The sequence below is a fragment of the Saccopteryx leptura genome, chromosome 2 (genome assembly GCF_036850995.1).
Source record: "Saccopteryx leptura isolate mSacLep1 chromosome 2, mSacLep1_pri_phased_curated, whole genome shotgun sequence".
In the NCBI taxonomy this organism is placed as follows: Eukaryota; Metazoa; Chordata; class Mammalia; order Chiroptera; family Emballonuridae; genus Saccopteryx; species Saccopteryx leptura.
The window spans coordinates 206431229-206453556 of NC_089504.1; the positions used below are offsets into that span (position 1 = coordinate 206431229).

Below are 22328 nucleotides of genomic sequence, written 5' to 3' on the forward strand. Positions count from 1 at the left end.
ATAACTTCAGTGGTTAAAGTGATAGAAAAAAAATGAGCACAGGGCAACGATGGCAGGTAAGAATGTTAAATATCAAAATGAAAATTTTCAGAAACTTTGCAAAGAAGACAACTTCTCTGCTAAACATGTGGGCACTGTGCCTCTACTTTGGGGAAGATGTGACCTAAAATCATGACAAACTCATCCATGCCTGACCAAGCAAGTTGATTTTAAAAACAGAAAATCAAATATACAGTGAGGCAGAAACACCCATAGACATAGCCCCAGAAAGAAATGTAACTAGAGTTTCAAGGAGACTCACAACATTGCAGGACACTGCATTGGTGTTCACCACACACTGTCAGATTCTACCTTTGTTAAGTAACAGTACTTACATCACTCTGTGCTAATGCTATTAGCAAAGTCCACAGAGGGATATGAAAGTATTTTTCTGATACATGCTATAGTGGTAAATATGCAAGAATTTATCTTGATTCAGAATCATATTTAACTCTGTTAATGAGTTAACATATTAGAAATCTTTTAATATTTACTGGCAATTTTTATACATATATATAAATATATATGTACTATATATATACATATATATGTACTATATATATACATATATATTTATATATACATATATAGACAGATGAGAGCAGCATATTTATAAGCATGGCTTAATTAGGTCATTTTTATAATAGAGGGTCAGTATGGTTACATAACATTTTTGAGACTGGAAAAAAATAATATTTGTCAGTTTGGTCATGCTATTTAACCCTCTTGTATTTTCAAATTGATATTAATCTCATTATTATGATTTTGTTATATTGTTCATCAGTTATGTCAAATTGAGAACAGCTTATTACAATTAACCTTTCTCTTAAAAAGCAATTACTATTGGTTATAGGGCTTAAAAGTAATTGATATTATGGCTTTGTACTGCTAATATTAATTAATAAGTCCTCCCACTTATAATTTGAAATTAAGAAGTTGGGAACATCTAGAAATAAAATGAGTGTCTCATCTTATAATGGCATTTTAAAAAATTTACAAAAGTACTTCTTCATTTATTATATAATTTTAATCTTGAATCTGAGTTGAAGAATAAAGAGTGGTCCTTATTTTACTGACAGGATTTTGAGAGTGAAAGGATCTGTTCAAGATCAGAGATATTTTAAGTCATATGACACACCTAATCCCCTTACAATGGTACATCTAAAAGAAGAATGGTTGAATGTACTTTCAGGTCCATTGCCCCTTTAAGTTTGAAACATCGATAACTGCCTCTAAAATTATAACATATTTTGTTTGTAGTAATTACCACCTATGCAGATATCAAGAATGTGATATCAATATGATTCTTAATCTGAGTTCATCTTTAAAGGGGGAAGTTGAAACAGGATACTCCATCCCCTCAAATCTTTAATTGTCCTCATACATTTGGAGGAAATAATGATTTTATGAGGATAAAAATTAATGTTTTATGAAGGAGAAGGCAACTTTTTAGTAACATTTTATAGATAAAACACAAACTCTGAGAAAATTTACTTCAAGCAGGTTACTTTATGTAATGATCCTAGACAGCCTGCTATTTCTATAAGAAATTGTTAATGAAAGTGAATAGTAAGTATAAACAAAAGGAATATAACGTATATCTAAAGGCCCTAAAATAGCTAAGAAGTCTTATGATACATTCACTTTGAGAGCATTTTTGTTTGTTTGTTTCTTTGTTTCAATTTTGGAGACTTGGCTTGTGGACAGTACCAATGGGGCAAATAGACAGAATTCTGGTTTATAGTTTCAACTTTGCTCTTATCACTTAATTTCTCTGGATAAACATTTCCTTATCTCTATCCTATCTGTAGTCATAAGAGTCATTCATTCATTCATTCCAGTGATTTATTGGGGTCTTTTTTTGTGACAAAAATCATATAAACAAATTTAAAACAAATCCTAAAAACAGTAAGAAATCATTTGAAATAAGGAAGCTATTTGAATAGATAAGCATATGAACAGATTACTCTTGCTCATATGGGTAAAGCAATATATGGGTGAACAGGAATGCTTGGAAAAATAGTGATGGGAGAAGAAAAAGAAAACAATGACTAAATCCCAGACACAGTGTAGATGAAGACTAGCCTGCTTGTGTAACAGATTGGATTCAGTAGGCACTGAAGATTGAGTGTTTTGCTTTGGGAATTGAGCCATTCTTGTCATCATTCTGAGGATGGAAGATTTTGGAATTGGAGAATGAAGGTTACCATAAAAGTAGTTTAGTATTCATTAACTTCTCAATGTCAAGAAGTAATTAGATATGTGTGTATGAAGATAAACAGATACATGCTTTGGAGACATATTGCAATGTTGTTAACTTTACCAGGGAAATGGTATTAAAAGTCTGGGTGAGGTTAAAACTAAACAGTGAATAATGCCTATGAAAAGTAGTTGATGTCTACTGGGATAGTGATGTTTCCCCTGGTATCTAGAAGGGTGACCAGCACAGCATAGATATTTAAGAAGAGCTTCTTGAGTTACTGAAGTGCAGATGGTTAAGAACGGCATCCTAAGAAACTTTAATTATTATATAGGAAGAGGAACCCACACCACCACCCCTCCCATGAGACTAAGATACAGAATTCCTGGAATAACATGGCACTGTAGTATCTTAGAAGTTAATAGTCATATTTCAAGAAGAAAATCTATAAATCACCTTTGACACTTCAGATGCTGCTGAGAGTTCAGTGGAACTTCATCAAAAGAGATGTGAAGTATCCTTATTGCGTCCAGCTGTGCTGAAGTGGTTGGCAGAAAATTAAGGAGAAATAGGCTGGAGATTGTGTGTGAGGTTGAGACATGGAGACTCCATGTTTATTGAACGCTTGCAAAATGTTTTGCTAAAATGAGCAGAAAAAAATATGCAATCAGTGTTATAAGAACTTTTATGATGAAAAAACAAGAGCACATTTCATGACTGATAAACAGATAATGCAGTCTAGAAGTCAGACATACAGATAGAGGTACAAAGATTTTTGAGAGGGTAGGAGATAGAATTCTGCAAAAATGTCACAAAATAATGTCTGATTTACTATGACTGAATCTACTGGCTGGTAAGGCCTCTGGGAAAGCCACATCAAAGACATGCCTTTTCCAGTTCAAGAGTTTTTTGATTCAGCTCTAGAAGGTTTACGTTTGTGATGGATGATGGTGAATTTCAGATACTTATAACCAAAATATTCTAGGGAGTTAAAATTATGTACAGTATTGGCAAAATGAGGGAAGATCATCTTTCTGTGTTTTCATCATAATTACTCTTGTACTATATATGATATTTTTATTCCATTTTAAATAAGTATGCTAATTGAACTTATATCTAAAATGTTATCTTAAATAAACTGACCAATTTCAAACCTTTTTATTTAATTTGAGATAATATGGAGTTTAAAAGTTAATTTACTTTGGGTTGATTTTGTTATTCTTTTTGTCTTGTTTTGTTTATATGGCATGCATTACACACTGTTCAAATGAAATTTATAGACTTTTAAATTTAAAAATAAACATTACCTATTTGCATTCAGGTATATTTAAATTTTTGTAAGCAATAGGCTAAATCCAGACTACATTTATTTGTTGGGCTGAAGAACTATTTTTTGAAAATATGTTCATTTTACCATAATATCTACTGATAGTGGCTGTTTTACATATGCATCTTAGTGGATACTACCTTCCTTTATAATATATGATTCTGATTTAAAAAGTACTTTGTGATTAACAATATTTTCTCATTTTTACTATTTAAAGATGTTCATTTTGAAAGATGTTTCTTGATTTACATAGAAATAGTGTGCAAATTCATGATCATGTTCCCTTTTGAAATATTCATGATGCATAATTCCATCTCATTTTATTAAAAAACATGAGAATATTTGATAATTATGACATAATTCTTATAAGAATGATACAAAACTATATAGAGAACTAGAGTCTGCTAAAATGGCATTTATTCATTTGTTCTATAATTTTAATGACTAAAAGTACTGCTAATTTACTGGCTTGAATTTAGGATTAAAAATCCTTGGAAATAAATTTACTTTGAAATCATTTTCATCATTTATTTTGACTTCAAAAATGTTTAAGATTGTTTGTTTTAACTAAAGAAAAACCTTAGTATATTTTAGATCACTTAACTTTGTCTTGTTGCTGTGATTGAAGACATGTATAATTTTAACACTGAATATCAGTATAATTTGTTGACAAATAATTTCATTCATACATTCATAAGATCCAGCGGTAAAATAATTCTATCATGTGAAATCAAGCATGTAATACTTACATGAGAGCTCATCACATTTAACAAACTAACAAAGAAATGATGTAAATCACTACCGATAAATAAATTGCTAACGTTTTTCAGTTAATGTATATTTTCATGAGCTTTTCAATTATACTTCTAAAGACTGCAAAGTACTTTGATGACTTTCACTGTACTTCCACACAAATCTAGTATAGAGTTTCATATTTGAATAACTCAACAGGAACAACAAACCACAATGTTCAAGTGCATGACAAATACTAAAATGTTTTCTTAAGGTTAAGTCTATGATTACAATATAAATTAGAGAAATTCTAAAACAATGGTGAAACTGAAATTCAATTACTTAAGGAAACTTCATTTTAGCCAATGAAAAATCTCAGTCAATTCTAAATAGAAATTTTACACGCATAACAATATTTCTTTGGCTTAGCATACAATGAAAAAGTAAGTCTATGAATTGTTTTCATAATCTTTGGTTCTTAAAATAATTTTTATGAGGTACAATGACATATGTCCAAACTGTGCCTGTGGTCATTTAAATTAATGCTTCTTAATTCTATTGTGATTACAAATTTTTATTGTTTGAATATGTAATATTCACTTATTTTTAGTAGTTCATTTATTAAGAATACTACTTTTAAAAAATGTCTTCTAAATTATTATGGTTTCAAAAAAAAGCAGTAAATATTGCAGAATATGATGAGCTCATACTTAAAGTAGCAGTTTGAATTTAACAGTAGCACAGTGGAATGAATGCTGATTTTTCTCTCATAAGTTGTATTTTATTATAGAATGATTTAAGATGTTCACACTTAATCAATGATAGAACCCATTTCTGAGTTATATAAAATAAACATTATTAATATCGAGTCTCAGCTATGTTTTTTAATATATGACATCTATTTAGAAATGTTTTATACAAGATTTTTGGTATTCTTTGTCTTGTATCAAAATAATTGGTAATGATTTTGTATAAATCTTGCATTAATTCTTTTCTCTTTTTTTTCTTTCCTACTGTCACTTCTTTCTTTTTTTATTTTCATGTTTTTAACTTTACTCTTTTTGTTCTTAATTTTTTTATTCTTATTCTATTTTCAAAAACAATTTTCATCATGCAGATAAATGCTGTGAAGCGAATAAAGGTGAAAATGGAAGCCAGTCATGGCAGCTGACTGCTGCTGGGTTTTCTTTAATTATAGCCATAAGTTTGTCTTGCATGTTTTAATGTTATTGTTATATCATAAGATATTCCCTTTTATACCCTGCAAATTTAGAAGGCAATCGAAAATTATAATAAAAGACTTTCTAATAGCCAACTAATAATGCATGTATATTCACCCATAAACAATTAGCTTTTCTTCTTTCCCCAAATTATCAACTTATAGGTAGATAATTTGTCAGAAAATCACTGAAGGAAATTAAAGTGTTTCTTTCAGGTACCAGTTCCTTGCTTTCTTCAAAAATTTTCTTTAATTTCTCCAGTTGACCTTGTTAAATGCCATGCCATTTTTACTAGGAATTTCAGCATTTGCTACATCTGATCTTCTTTCACTTTATTATATTGTAAATATAACTTCACATCCATGGTCATATATTGTATAAATTGTCATTTTATTATGTAGAATTGTGGATCTTTTATATTAGCTTTAATTGTTATTCTTTTAAGTGAAAGTTTCCAATATAAAGACATTTATAATATATAAATGGTAGACCTGGTCATTTTTATTCTATTATAGATGTTTATTCCTATGATGGTGCTCATTTTGTTTTATAGATCTTAAATTTCATAAGAGAAATAGATATGAAACAGAGTTTCTTCTTTTGAAATTGAAAACTAATAAAATAAATCCAGAACATTTTGTAGTATGTAAAAACATCTCTATGCAATTGCCCAAGAGTAAATGATAAATTTAGTTTTAAAAGTTACACCCTATTCATTTGACTTGTGTTGTGTTTTGAGCTGGTATCAAGTTCTAACAAAATACATATTTATGTATTAGATTTTTCTGAACACCTAAGAGACAATTAGTTTGCAAGGATCAGAAAGAGAAGTAATATTTTAGCTACTCCCTTTCAGAAGATTGGATAATTGAGAAGGAGGGGTTACTATATTCTCTTTTAAAGGATGCTGGGTTTGAGGGAGTAGCATGAGTAATGATTTTTATTTTTTATTTTCATTCACTTTGAAATGATAAAAGGTTCATGTATTTTTCAATTACATTTAACTTTACCAAGTGATTCTCACTACTATTCAGCATCATTAGGAAACAATCAGATTTATTTATGTTCACAAGAATGACCAAACCTCACATGGTAAATATAATTATTGGGTCTGGGCTTTGACATTGATTCATCAAAAACCACTTCGCTGTATGAAAGTATTCTCTGTTTCTTATCGAAGAATACCTACAAGATCCTATAATGTAAGGTATAAGGCTAGACGTGCCTTCATAGTCTGTTTTCTTTAATTATCTTCTCCAAACTTTATCCACTGCTGTTCTTCCTTCTGACCTTTCAACAGCCCTGGTATAGAGAAGTGACCCATCCCCAGATGGGAGACACACCTCTTCCCTGCTACCTCCCTGCAGAAAAAAGGGGCCTCCCAATCTGTGCATTTTGGGAATCTAACATTTTTCAGTAATGTTCTGTTTTAAATAACCATAACCAATGTGAAATAACTATAATTATTATTATATTTCATGATGTCTGAGTTTGGAAAAGATATGTAGGCATGTTGATTCCTAAGGTGTAGAAAATGCTGGGAAAGCAAGGAGTTTCAAAACACTTACAGGATTTTTTTTTTAATTTATTATATCCTGACTTGATATTTCCAATAAATTACAAATCTTTCCATAAAAAAGTCCTGTAGAAATAATTTTGACTTAGTATTTAATTAAAAATATTTTTGTGGAGAACATGGAATATGTCTTTATTAAGATAAGAAAGTTGATTTATTCCTTTTGTTTTTGAAATTTTCTACTCTACAACTCAAGGTTTCAACAGTGATATGAAGAACACTCAGTCAAGTACATGACACCTGACTGACATTTTGACAGTTCTGAAAAGAATCTAAAATTAAAATTCTATCTTAGCAGAATTATTTCCATTTTAATGAGTTGCTCATTTAGACTTTAAAATAAGTAAGAGCAAGTTGTTAATTCTGAAATTAATAAGCAATCTATCATTTGGACCAATTTTATTCTTAGAAAAGTATTTATTTTACAACTCTGAGTTTGCATAAATTCTTAAAAATATTATTAGACCCTTTAAAATAATAGGTTCTGTGCTTTGCTTTCTATAAGAAATTGAAAAGCACAAAACTGTGAACAGTGCAACTATTGAATTTCAGTAAATGAGACCTTAGAGATTGTAAATAACTTTCTTTGATTATAAAAAATCATAATAATATGGAAGTGTTGCTGAATTATCTTTTTTTATTATCTAAGCTTTCATTTTGTTATATGCACCAATAAAATTAAATTGACAGTACTTTATCTAACTCCTATCTATAGATCTAAGTAAAATGTGATTATTTGTTAAGCAAGACAAAAAATTCAACTTATTTTAAGTTTTTCTTTAATATGAGTCAATGACTTTTTTCTAATCTAATTGATTTTCAGTAAAATTTTGTGTCTTAAATGTATAATTATGAACTGTGTATAAGGTGTATGTGCCTATATAAATTGAGGTATATATCATATCTTTAAGTAATAAATTATTTCAAAAGATTGTCTTGATCATATTTTACCAGTAACAGAGCTAGATTGATGTGTTTATGCATGATTGCCAGTATCTGCATGTGGTATTTCAGGACAAATGTTATGCAAACCTGAATATCTTCTTTTACTCTTTCCAACACTTTGCAAGTCTGTCTTGTCTGTCTTCCTTTTTCCACATATCATTCAATTTTAATAGTCTCTCTATTCTAATTCAAATTTAATAATTATTTATCATATAATTATAAGGCCACCAGCACCATGTTTTATATATGCTAACAGATTAAGCCTCGGAGGTAACAGTTAATTTTCTTTCCTACAAAATTTCTTCTTAAATGGAAAAACCTTACAGAAATTACTAAGTTTGATCCTTTCTCTCGTAATATTATTATTCATTGTGCATAGGTATATTTTATAAACTCTACAATTGAATTTTTTCCAAGAACATCATGCAAGTACGAATGTATGCATTCATGTTGAAGGACATGGACAAAATTAAAATTTTAAATACTTGTTTTATTTATCTTAAAATTTTCTTTCTCTTTTTCTCAGCCTAATGTATCTTGAGTGTTTAACATGTTAATTATATATAATATATATATAAATATAGATTATATATATTGGATTCACATTATATATAACCTCAGTTTTATAGATTCAAAACAAATACTTGTACAAGTAATTTCATTTCAATAATTTTGACTTTTTAAATAATCACCAATTTTTTTAAATTAATAATTAAAAATACAAGTAGACACCAAAGTTGTTCATAGCTTATATGATGTGGGTCAGTTTGGAAACCATTATTACATTTAATTAAAATGTTTTCTATATAAGAATGCCCAATTATTATATTGAAATTAAATTAAAACTAAAATAAGCAAAATTCCACATTAGTTTCAACTAACTATGGACATCTGGATTTTTTTATTTATTTTTAACAAAACAGAGCATGCAAGAAAGGATTTAAGCTATGCACTTTTGGATCAGGATTAACTGGCAGATCCATGAAAAACTTTTTTTATTATTAATATGGTATTACTACACTAAAAATGACAAAATAAAATTTTAAATTACAAGTAATTTTAGTGATTAGAAATGGATATTTAGCTCCATTATACATTATTTCAGAATGTTTTGGTCTAGCATTCAAGAACAGTTATACATACCTACTTTATATACGGGGGTCCTCAGGTTACAAGACAGTTCCGTTCCTATGACAGTGACATAACCCGAATTTTGGGGTAAGTTGAAACACACCAAAACCTAACACAAATGGAACACTTGCACTTTTAACAATCCCAAGTGGCGTAGGTGAGCGTTTTGGGGGACGCCAACTCTCTCATAACTGCATAGCCTTCCGCCACACGCAACCAAACCAGTTTGCCCACACAGTCCGTCAGTACAATGCTAATAGCATAAGTTGAAACACTCATATCTCAATTTTTAAAAATTTTTATGGGAGTGAACATCATAAACACAAAGTTATACATCAAGACTGTTGTAAACCGAAGGTCCCCTGTAATATTTTCAGTTTATAGTGATTTATAAATAAATATCTTTATTTGTGTAAATGATCTGAAAATTTCAATCCCTTTGCTTTTGGTTATATTAGCAGCCTTTAAATAATATATTATGTTACTACCTAAATTTAATATAGTCATTTATAGTTTGCTTTAACTCTATGTATGATTCCACTTGAGTAAAGATATAGGATCATTTAAAGTCATGACTAAGTGTATCATTTTATGCATTTCATTAAGTTTCAAATTCTGATGCATAGTGTAAAACTCCTTTAAAGAGTTTTTGAGTGAATATAAAGTAAGATCTCTTATTTTGATTTATTTCCTTTCATTCACCTTCCTTCTAAATTTTTCTTTCATCTCCCGTTTGTTTCTCTCCACTGCTCCCTCTCCATTTCTGGACATAAATACGATGCACTTCTCTATTCCTACTTCTCTTAATCATGGGTAAATTTTATAGTGCCTGCTTTTGTGGTATAGATATATATCATAAATCCTCACCAAGGTGAATGCATTGAGTTAGCAGCTCAAATTTATATATATCAAATTATTGAAGATACAAGTATTTTACAAATAGCCCTTGAAATGATTTTAATATAAATTGAAATTGGTAAAAGATCTATTTTCAAATCATCTGTGTGACTGAAAAAATGAAGAATATTATTTACTTACTATTAGTAGTTGATAGTTAAATTTAGAATTTATCAGAGTTAATTTTATCTCAACTAAAGAACAAAAGTCTTTCTAACAGTTCATTAATGTGTTCTCTTCCAATTTATCCCCTATATTTGAGTATTATTCTAGTTAGCTATTTTTAACTTTTATTTATTTTTTCTTTTTTTTTTCTTTTTTTTTTTTTTAATAATTTTATTTTTTTAATGGGGTGACATCAATAAATCAGGATACATATATTCAAAGATAACAAGTCCAGGTTATCTTGTCGTTCAATTATGTTGCATACCCATCACCCAAAGTCAGATTGTCCTCTGTCACCTTCTATCTTGTTTTCTTTGTGCCCCTCCCCCTCCCCCTTTCCCTCTCCCATTCCCCCCTCCCCCCCGTAACCACCACACTCTTATCAATGTCTCTTAGTTTCACTTTTATGTCCCACCTACGTATGGAATAATGCAGTTCCTGGTTTTTTCTGATTTACTTATTTCGCTTCGTATCATGTTATCAAGATCCCACCATTTTGCTGTAAATGTTCCGATGTCATCATTTCTTATGGCTGAGTAGTATTCCATAGTGTATATGTGCCACATCTTCTTTATCCAGTCATCTATTGACGGGATTTTTGGTTGTTTCCATGTCCTGGCCACTGTGAACAATGCTGCAATAAACATGGGGCTGCATGTGTCTTTACGTATCAATGTTTCTGAGTTTTGGGGGTATATACCCAGTAGAGGGATTGCTGGGTCATAAGGTAGTTCTATTTTCAGTTTTTTGAGGAACCACCATACTTTCTTCCATAATGGTTGTACTACTTTACATTCCCACCAACAGTGTATGAGGGTTCCTTTTTCTCCACAGCCTCTCCAACATTTGCTATTACCTGTCTTGCTAATAATAGCTAATCGAACAGGTGTGAGGTGGTATCTCATTGCCGTTTTGATTTGCACTTCTCTAATAGGTAAAGAAGATGAGCATCTTTTCATATATCTGTTGGCCATTTGTATTTCTTCCTGGGAGAAGTGTCTGTTCATATCCTCTTCCCATTTTTTTATTGGATTGTTTGTTTGTTTGTTGTTGAGTTTTATGAGTTCTTTGTATATTTTGGATATTAGGCCCTTATCTGAGCTGTTGTTTGAAAATATCATTTCCCATTTAGTTGGCTTTCTGTTTATTTTGTTATCAGTTTCTCTTGCTGAGCAAAAACTTCTTAGTCTGATGTAGTCCCATTCATTAATTTTTGCCTTCACTTCTCTTGCCTGTGGAGTCAAATTCATAAAATGCTCCTTAAAACCCAGGTCCATGAGTTGAGTACCTATGTCTTCTTCTATGTACTTAATTGTTTCAGGTCTTATGTTTAGATCTTTGATCCATTTTGAGTTAATTTTTGTACAGGGGGAGAGACTGTAGTCCAGTTTCATTCTTTTGCATGTGGCTTTCCACTTTTCCCAGCACCATTTATTGAAGAGGCTTTCTTTTCTCCATTGTGTGTTGTTGGCCCCTTTATCAAAAATTATTTGACTATATATATGTGGTTTTATTTCTGGACTTTCTATTCTGTTCCATTGGTCTGAGTGTCTATTTTTCTGCCAATACCATGCTGTTTTGATTGTTGTGGCCCTATAATATAATTTGAAGTCAGGTATTGTAATGCCACCAGCTTCATTCTTTTTCTTTAGGATTGCTTTGGCTATTCGGGGTTTTTTATAATTCCATATAAATCTGATGATTTTTTGCTCTATTTCTTTAAAAAACGTCATTGGAAGTTTGATGGGAATTGCATCAAACTTCCTGTTTTTAACTTTTAAATATAAAGTTCTAGTATTATCTTTTTTTACTTTATTGTACTTAAGATCTTGAAAGAACACATACAGATTATAAAAGTATATAAGCACTATCGCAATTTTTATGTAAGGCAAAGTATTCAATAGGGTTAAATCTAAATTAATTTCTCTGAAATGAAACAAAGATGGGAGTTTAATATCAATACTTTGTTTTTCAAATACCTTTGATATTGTTTTTATCTAAGATTATGAACTAGACGAAAAACTCTAGTCCTATACTCCATTCCCAGTGGCTATTGACTATTTTTAAAGCCTTAAATATACAGCTCTAAATATTACCAGAAGAGTGGAATGTTCTATTTACATCAGTTTTAGGTACTAGTAAACAAAGTTGAAATTAAAAACAAACAATAGCAAAGGAAAATGCTTAGCCTATATTCAAGTATTCTATTAGTATATCTGATACCTGAGCTGCAACTAATGTCCTCATGTCTTTGTTGGTAGACTATTATTTTACCTACTTTTAAAAACTTGTTTGTTCAAGTGGGGCTGAATTTCATTAAATGTGAATGAATCTAATGTTGATTGTATTAAACCTAGGTACATTGCAAAATTTCTTAACTGTGTATGTGCAAGTTAAATTTGGTAATTCTTTATTCCATTTTAAGTAATAAAAATATGAAGTTACATACTGGAAACTGGATAATATAAGAGTAGCGTCATTTTAAAATGTAAACCATATTGTTTTAATTCTATGTGTATACTAAATGGTCATTATGAAATAAGCCCTCTAGCTAATAATTATTTTCTAAAAGCAAGCAGTTAAAACTTATTGTTTTAAAAAATATCCACAATTCATGAACCTTTTTAAAGAATATTTTTATCTCACATCTTACATTGATTCTATGTATAACACTTCTGTCTTAAAGTGACTACTTCTGATTATTTTAATTGCATTTGTTTTCATCATAGTTTATTTTCATGAAGGTAATGTACATATTATTAATGTATTGTCTTCAGTATCATCTCTTATTTATACCCTCAACATAATATTCAACACTCTGTGTAATCTTACGCATGTGTTTCATAGTATATTAAATGTCATATTATTTTCTGTACTTATGTGTCTCCATTGTAATAAAGAAAACTGAGGAAAAGCTTTGTTATATGTGTTTTCTTTATTACTGTACAAAACTTTTCTGTCCTTGTTCTGTGTTTTCATTTGTAACTTGATCAAATCCAATATTTTATTGTAATAAACATAATAATTGATTGGTTTCTTTTTTGGAAGAAATAATACATCAGCAGCATACAAATATTGTAAAAATGATTTAGAAACAATAACAAGTATTGTATTGTTCCTTTCATAGTAAACTTAATTCTAGGGTCTTCTTAGAAACGTTTATTACTAGTGTGAGGCCAGAATAATTAGATGATAACAGTGAAATACATGAATATAGTTAATAATTTCAATAATTATTGAATAGGCAATAATTGTTGAGTAGTCTCCATTAGTAGATGTTTATAAAAGTGATAATGATTAAAGTGATTTTTTTGAATTACTCAGATTAATATATCATTGTTATTCAGTTTAAGAATAAAGTTATAGAAAATCATTAAAGTTCTTTGCTTATCCACAACCAAAGTATGAAACATAAATAACTTTAGAAGTTTACAAATAACAATGAAAATAATATAATACAAAAACAGAACACCTTTTATTTTTTAACATGTACTGTGTCACACACTGCAGAATGCCTAAGTGCAATATTTTGTTTGCCCTACATTCACTTTGAAGTATTATTTTCCTATATTTCACATGAGAATGATGAATAATTTATATACTTAAGAGTCACAATTGGAATGCAGATCCAGGGTACTTAATAAAACATTAAATCACTTTTGTTTTGTTTTGTTTTGTTTTAGCCCTGGACCTGGATTCAAATACTAATTCTTTAAAATTTAAATGATTAAGTTAGTTTTCTAAACAAAAAAATTATAATTTCTGATTTGGACATGAATATATATGCATCTTTTACAAATATGGTTGTGTTGCACTGCCAGATATAAATGTTGCCTGACCAGGTGGTGACGCAGTGGGTAGAGCGTCGGACTGGGACAAGAGGACCCAGGTTCGAAACACAGAGGTCGTCAGTTTGAGCGCAGGATCATCTGGTTTGAGCAAAGCTCACCAGCTTGAGCCCAAGGTCGCTGGCTTGAGCAAGGGATCACTCGGTCTGCTGTACCCCCAAGTCAAGGCAAATATGAGAAAGAAATCAATGAGAAACTAAAGTGCCACAGTGAAGAATTAATGTTTCTCATATCTATACTTTCTGGTCTCTGTCCCTCTCTCTGTCTCTGGCAAACACAAAAAAATAAAATAAAAAGAAATTACAAAAGGAAATGTTCTTTTAAAGTTTGCATTATTTTAAGGAACACTTAATTTTTTTTTATTCTAGAACAGACCACTCCCAAATACATATCTTAATATATACAGTACCACCAATTGAAACATATTTTTATAAATTTCAAAATGAAAGTTTTAATAAAATGTCTATATTTTGCTGTAAATTTGAACCTTTTTCAGTTGATACAATAGTTATGGAAAGAAGTTCTGTACTTTGGGAGAGGAGTTAAATTGTTTTTCTATATTGTTCTTTTTATTTTTTCTTGAAGCCTCATTACAATGAGATAATATTGTTTGACATTTTTGTCTGTAATTGTTTGACATTTTTCTAGTGACAGCCACATTAACTTTCTATTACTTTATTGTTTTGAGTCACTGTGAAGAAGCTAAAGAGATTTGAAGAAATCTATTCTAATATTCTAATCAAATACCATTATTTTATTAAAGAAACTAAGGATGAGAGAACTCAAGTAACTAATTGACAGGGAAGCAACTGGAAATCTGTTTTCCTCTCAACTTTGTTTTGTTAAATTACACTGAATCAATTCTATTCTATACTTATGTCTTTGACATAGTTTTATTACTTTCTTTTTAATTAGTCAGTAGAGAAAATTTTGTGACAAAGTAAAGGCCATGCGTTAACCAATCACAGTCCCTGCCGGGAGTCATGGTACTTCTGTAAATCAGCCATTATCTTTCTCACTTCAACTTGTGTGTGCCGCCGATTTCCCATTATCAATGAATATCAAATTAAACTTATCACTTTCTAATTTTTATACATTTTCTGAAAATACCTTCTCAAATGACGTTTACATAGTAGAAATGTCTTTTTCGGTTATATAAATAGTATCTTTACTTACTGTCTAATAAAAACGAAAGTATATAATTTCATCTCAGAATCTATTTTTTACATATTAAGAAGTCAGAATAAACAGTTTCAGCACATTATTTGATGAGTGGCTTTCTGTTTGCTTCTCTACTGATTTTTCATAATAAATATTAAAATATTGAAAAAATCACAATAAAATAGAGTAATTTTCCTAATTTAAATGTAGTTTTAAAATCATCTCTTCAAACTCAGATTTCCATTTTGAAGAATTTATTAGCAACAAGCTTTAATTTGCTATTGTTTGTTTGCTACTGTTTCTATATAATTTCATAAAGGTTAAACTGGGTATGTACATTCCATGGAAAGTTAAACGCAAAACTCCCTAATGCTCTTGAAACAAGAACATATTCATTATAAATGTCCAGTTTAGAATATTTATACATATTTAAAATATTTAGTTTTAATACTATAACTTGATTTTTAAAAAATATATAATCTTAATGAAGAAATTGAAGTCTCTAAGACAAAATATTGTGAGCATCTAAAACTTGAAGTTTTGTAAAACCTGTTATAAATTTCTTGGAAAATCATAATTCCAGTTTTATATTCATATTTTTTATTTATACATTTAGAAAATTTAAAGGTATGTATATTTCAGGATTTTATAATAAAATGGTTTGGAATTTCAACAAGCAAATTATAAAATAATTGTATTTTTACCTCATATGGTTATGATTCAATTGTGTAATACTGTCTTTTAAAAATGAATTTTTTGCTTTTGCTTGTAAAAAGAAAACTTTTCTACTTTTAATATGTGGTCAGACTGTTAATATTAACAGAAAAATGAAAATGACCAGGTAATAGTTGAACTAAATTATTTAATTTTTTATCACTGATCAGTATCTGTTTTGGTCATATTCATTTCAATTTAAGAAGTTAGTTTTTCTGCTAGTCAATAAAAACCTTCATTATTTTATGAGAAGTAACTAAATCACCTCCACCAAAGCAAACTGAACACATAAGAGAAAGCTGCATATGGAGAAAGTCTATATTTTCTTAACAACTCTACAGTTAGTGAGTTAATAACAAATTTCAGAAGTAGCTGTTTGTTACCTGAAACCTATGTACTCCTGTCAATGTCACCCCATTAATTAATTTTTTAAATACAATTTTTAAAAAGTAGCTGTTTAAATAGGTAATTATGAAATTATGGAAGTCAAAATTTCCATAGAAGAAGAATAATTATTTATTAGATTGTTTACTTTTTACAGGACATTGTTTTAAAAAGATAAATATTGAAACCTTAAGGGTGATTGAGTATATATATATTTTTAAATTGTATGAAAGTTATGGAACATTCATTTAAAAGTATAAAGAATAATTGTACCTAATTGTAAATATATGTTATAATATTTATAGTATTATATTTATCTCATACTGTATCTATTTTAAAAATATATTAAGGGACACTAATGATGTAAGGTTAATTCACTTACTAATTACAAAAAAAAGGCTGAGTCTAATGGTTTACTCTTTTCTTCAATCTAAATGTCTACAGGGTTGCTTGCTTGTATGCATTATAGAAATAAATGGGCATAGAATAGGAGACAGGGAAGACTGGACAGACATTCCAAGCAGTAGTCCAGGCCTCTGCTACTCCCTACTGACCATTATAACAGGTTCTTCTTTTCTGTCTGGGTATATCTAACAACTGCCTGTCTGCCATCTTTTCTAAAAAGATCACTCTTAGGTTTTGTGGGTGGTGGTGTTTATGTCAATTTTTTTTGTTAATTTATTTGTTTATTTATTCAAATGCAAGGTCCATCTTCTCTAACATCATTTATCAGTTAAAAAACCCTATGCCCCAGCCACCCCAATAGCTTCTCTCTAATAGCTTAATATGTCTTCTAATTTCCTGGTTTAGAGGAAATATGTTTTCCTTCATACGTCTCCCTCTTTGCTCATGTCATCTTCTGACTGAATGGACTCTGCTCCTATGAACAACCTCTTCAACAGCATCTCAAACGTTATTCTCTCCATCATGCCTTCCTTGACCACTAACCACTAATTTATATGCTTCACCCACCTATCTGCTCAGGTCACGTTTTCTTTTTAACCATTAGGAATACAGTCAATTACACTGATTTCTAGTTACTAAGTTACATCTTACTCAACCCACCTAGTACATTCCGTGTCCCCACGGTAGAAACCACTCGGGCTTTTTCTAATTTTATCTTCACAACTGATTGATAGAGCTGTTTAATAATATGATATATTAAAGGATGATCACATGTTATTTACCAATTTACCCCAGTGCAAATATATTATTTTTATATTATGAAATGACTAGAAGATCTTTTGAAAAGATTTAATTTATAATTATGCCTGTGTTAACAAACATATATAAGAAAGACACCCAGAAAAAAAATACGGTTTTAAAAGTATAAATGCTATTTATAGAATATACATGTTTACAATTCTCTTTCCATTACTAACCAGATATCCTTAATTAGCTACATTTTCTTGCATTAAATCATGCATACTTTAAAAAAAGTTATAGATTATCAGTGCTGTCTTTATAGCAAATAATACCTCTTAATAAGAAGTGATTTGGAAAAATATTCTGAATGGCTATTGAATGTATATAAAACAAGTAATTATACATGTAACAGCACATTTTGACAGTAGAATCAAAATAACTAAGGAAGAGAGAGAGTAACAAGGAATATGTAATGTAAAATACAGTTTAGACCTATCAGAAAAGGAAGATTATATGCAAACAAATTTGGTAATAGGCAGTAAACTGTCTATATCAATATTGTTTACCTGAGTGCATATAGAAAAGACACTTTGTTAAAATGTACTGAAAATTGCCTGAGAATTTAAGACATACAAACAACACTAGGCATTATTGCCATATTTGAGTAATGTTGAAATAATTAATTTATAAATAGAAATTTATAAATAAATAAATTTAGCTTAGAATTTTTAAAATCTGAAAATTTCTATTTCCTAAATTAACATGTGGATACTACAAATAGAATTTTTAAAAAGCTAGAAAATTACAGTCTGTCCTGTGGTGGCACAGTGGATAAAGTGTCGACCTAGAATGCTGAGGTCCCCGGTTTGAAACCCTAGACTTGCCAGGTCAGGGCACATACGAGAAGCAACTACTACTTCCCACATCCCCTGCCCTTTTCTCTTTCTCTAAAAAAACAAAAAGAAAGAAAAAATTAATAAATAAAATCTTTTTTAAAAAAGCTAGAAAATTATATAAAAAGAACTTTCACATATGTATTATTCCTCAACATGAACTTTTATAATTTGTTTATACATATGCAAAGAGCTCCAAAAAACTCAATATATGTTTATTTAAAACAGCAAATTACTGATTCTAAAATAAAAAAAATCCCTCCTTTTAATCCCTGTTAAATCACAAAGCTCTTATAAACAAGTACAATTGTACATAATTGTGTACTTTTCTTATGAGTATAATTCCATTTTGATTTTAATATACAGGGTTGGGCAAAAGTAGAGTTATTATTTTGCTATTATGACATCCTTTTGAATTAATAAAGCTATTGTAAGAATCATATCCTGCATGTGTTTTTTATACAAACTGTAAACCTACTTTTGCTAACCCCTGTACTTTTAAAGATTTTTAATTTTACAATATTCCTTTTTCAGAAGTCAGTCCCTTATAAAAAACTGCTATTTTCTCTTCAGTGATAACAATGTTCTTTTCACAGCCATCACAGATGACTAGCATCACATACTTTTTTTCTTTAAATTGTTCATTGAAAAATGAATGAAATTATATGTTGTACCCACACAATTTTCATTCAGCTAGTTCAGTCAACAGTCAAATATCTGAATAATATGAACTCAAATGAACTTAAAATGTCACTTATAAGTGTGTTTTGTCAGGAAGCTGAATGATGTAAATGTCTTCTTATCTCATTAATTCTGCAGCTGTCCAAAAGAGAGCCAAGATACAACAGAATAAAAGATAAAAACACAAAGGAAGAGTTCTTTTTGTTTTTTCGGTAGAAGCCTTTGATCCATTTTGTAATAATCTTTTAAGAGAATTAATTTTCTATTTATTTCAATGAAGATGAATGTGTTTAAAATAGTGTGCAAAATAACAATAACAATAAAGCAACTATAATAATAAAAAATACTAATGGTGAGTTAAAGAGGACTAAATAAATTACAGAAGAGTTGAATAGCAGTAAAGAATATACCCTTTTTCTCAAACTGAGAAAAAGTCAATGTCACCTATCAGACAGAGTTAGAGCATTATTAATAATTATCTTCCTTTCATTTATTTTGACATCCATCAAGAAAGATTTTAATTTGACATATAGATTAAAGAAATGAGCAAAAAGATAATTTACTATGTGAATAATAACTAAATAAATAATTAAAGTGAAATATTTGTTGTGTCTGGTCACATTTTAAAAAATGATTTTGGGGGGGTGTATTTTTTGAAGTTAGAAGCAGGGAGGCAGTCAGACAGACTGCCACATGAGCCTGACTGGGGTCTACCCAGCATCCCACGAGGGGGCAATGATCTGCCCATCTGGGGTGTTGCTCCTCTGCGGCCAGAGCTATTCCAGCACCTGAGGCAGAGGCCATGAAGCCATCCTTAGCGCCCGGGGTCAACTTTGCTCTAATGGAGCCTTGGCTGGAGGAGGGGAAAAGAGAGATAGATAGGAAGGAGAGGGGAAGGGTGGAGAAGCAGATGGTAGCTTCTCATGTGTGCCCTGACTAGAAATTGAACCCAAGACTTCCACACACCAGGCTGACTACTGCTGAGCCAACCGGCCAGGGCCAAAAAAAAGATTTTAACTTTAGGCCTTATTTAAGAGACTTTATTAACAACCAACAATAATAACAAGCAACTTTTAACATATAAATATGCATTTACAATTATTTTTGTGCATCGTAGTTTATGAATGTTAGTAATATTCAAATAAATGTTTAGTAAGTAAACATACTTTGTTAAAATATAGGAATTTTTGGGATAAAAGTAGAAATCTAATTTTTTAAAATTAGATACTATAAACAAATAATGAGTACTAAGAAGTTACTATAAACCAATACATATAACCAGAAATAATACCATATTTGTATAATACTTTGAAATTCCCAATGTGCTTCCACATATGATTATTAAGTAATATTTTAGTTAGACTATATGGGCCAATTATTACGCATATTTCATCAATAATGAAACTAAATTATAATTATGTTTTAAATATATCCAACAGTGGTATGAAGGACATAAAACAGGAAAACAAATACCATTGTGGAGATTTAGAAACTAGCTTTTCATTATTTATTTTATACCATCTTTCTAATTTATTTTTTGTTTTATAATTGTACATTGCATTTTTCAAAGTATAGATATTATATGTAAAAAATATCACCTATTTGCAATTTAAAAGAAAAACACATAACTTAAGAGAGTATACCCAAATTTTTCTCTGGGTGTATGGAGAAACAATAATAGAAGTGGCTTAGAAAAAGAATAAAAAATCTAATCATGGTTTCTTTTGAGTTTGCTGTTTTTGTTTTTTAAGTTATTTTGAATTAATACCAAGTGGTATTTTTAATCATTTTTGCTTATACACTTTGCTATGATTTTGTTATTTCTAATCAATACTGCTAAAGAGTATTGACCAGACATTGGAAACCTCAGAAGTTCAAACATTTGTTTCAAATAGGGAAGATAAATATGAATCAAATTTGAACAAATCTATCAATTCAGGGATTAGCACAAGGCACTGTAATTTCGGGAGGTCCATAGTCATGACAAAGAACAAAAACATGGTATTTAAGCAATGGAAATAGTGTGACATGCTCAGATTGCTAATATCAATAATTTTAACATTTCTCACTTTAAGAATTTTTAATGAGGAAATCAAAGTTTTTATTTCATTTTTTTAATTTTTTTGTGTTTTTTTTAGATTTTATTTATTCATTTTAGAGAGAGTAGACAGAGAGAGAGACAGAAAGAAAGAAGGGGGGGAGCAGGAAGCATCAACTCACATATGTGCCTTCACTAGGCAAGCCTGGGGTTTTGAACTTGTGACCTCAGCATTCCAGGTTGACGCTTTTTACCCATTGTGCCACCACAGGTCAGGCTATTTCCTTCTTTATTTCTATTTGTGATTACACCCACAAAGGTGATATGAAAGTCATGTTGTTTCAAATATATAAAAATAAATATTTGGAATTATTTTTTTCTAAATATATAAATTAGAATTTTTACACATATGCCTGATACCCCATTTAGTTTAGCTGGGAAAAGACAAGTCCAAAGACAAATCTTAATTCAATTTAGGCTCTGTTGGGAAGGTCCTGTATTCCTTTTAGAAAATAGAAAGTTTTACAAATGCATAGTGAGGTATTTATCTACACAACAGAATTGAAGAATATTATTTTCTTTCTTAACAAGTTGGTTATTTCAGGAAATGTAAAGGTTGTAGCTCTGTCTATACTGGGGGGATATTGTGATTATATTTTATTTTCAATATTCTATTTTTATAGTTGTGAAGGATATTAAAAACTTTCATTTTTTTTTATAAAATATTATGTTGGCTCAGCCTAGATCCTAGTCTCATTTTTTATTCCTCGGTTCTTTCTACTACACTTTCCTATTCTCTGTTTAGGGAAATCCTAGGAGAAATATCACAGAAAATATATTTATTAATTTAAGATAATTTCTAAGGCTATAGTGAATAGTGAGTTTGAAAATCAGCTAGTCTGACATAACACAAAAAAAGCTGTGAAATTCTTAGGGATTGTTGTTTTTAAATAGTGCAATGTGATTTATTTTAAAAGTATGTATACCTTGAATTTATAAATTGCTTTGGGTAATATAGACATTTTAATTATGTTTATTCTTTCTAACTAAGAGCACGGTATATGCTTCCACTTGTTTGTGTCTTCCTTGATTTCTCTTATCAATGTTTTATAATTATCTGAGTACAAGTCTTTAACCTCCTTGGTTAAATTACTCCTAGGTACTTTATTTTTTTGTTGCAATAGTGAAGGGGATTGTTTCCTTAATTTCTCTTTCTGACAGTTCATTGTTC

General features: G+C 29.7%; 1 protein-coding gene across 2 annotated transcripts in view; it reads left to right on the forward strand.

The window, feature by feature from the left end:
- The window catches only part of NCAM2 (neural cell adhesion molecule 2), a 562390-nt gene that overhangs the window by 515876 nt on the left and 24186 nt on the right, over positions 1-22328 (forward strand). Inside the window, exon 16 of one of the 2 annotated variants that reach the window (XM_066369924.1) lies at positions 5416-5522. The exons of the other annotated variant lie outside the window; for it this stretch is intronic. Coding sequence (XP_066226021.1) covers positions 5416-5522 — 107 coding nt within the window. Of the gene's footprint in view, positions 1-5415; positions 5523-22328 lie in introns of those variants that run through there. 2 annotated transcript variants of the gene reach the window in all.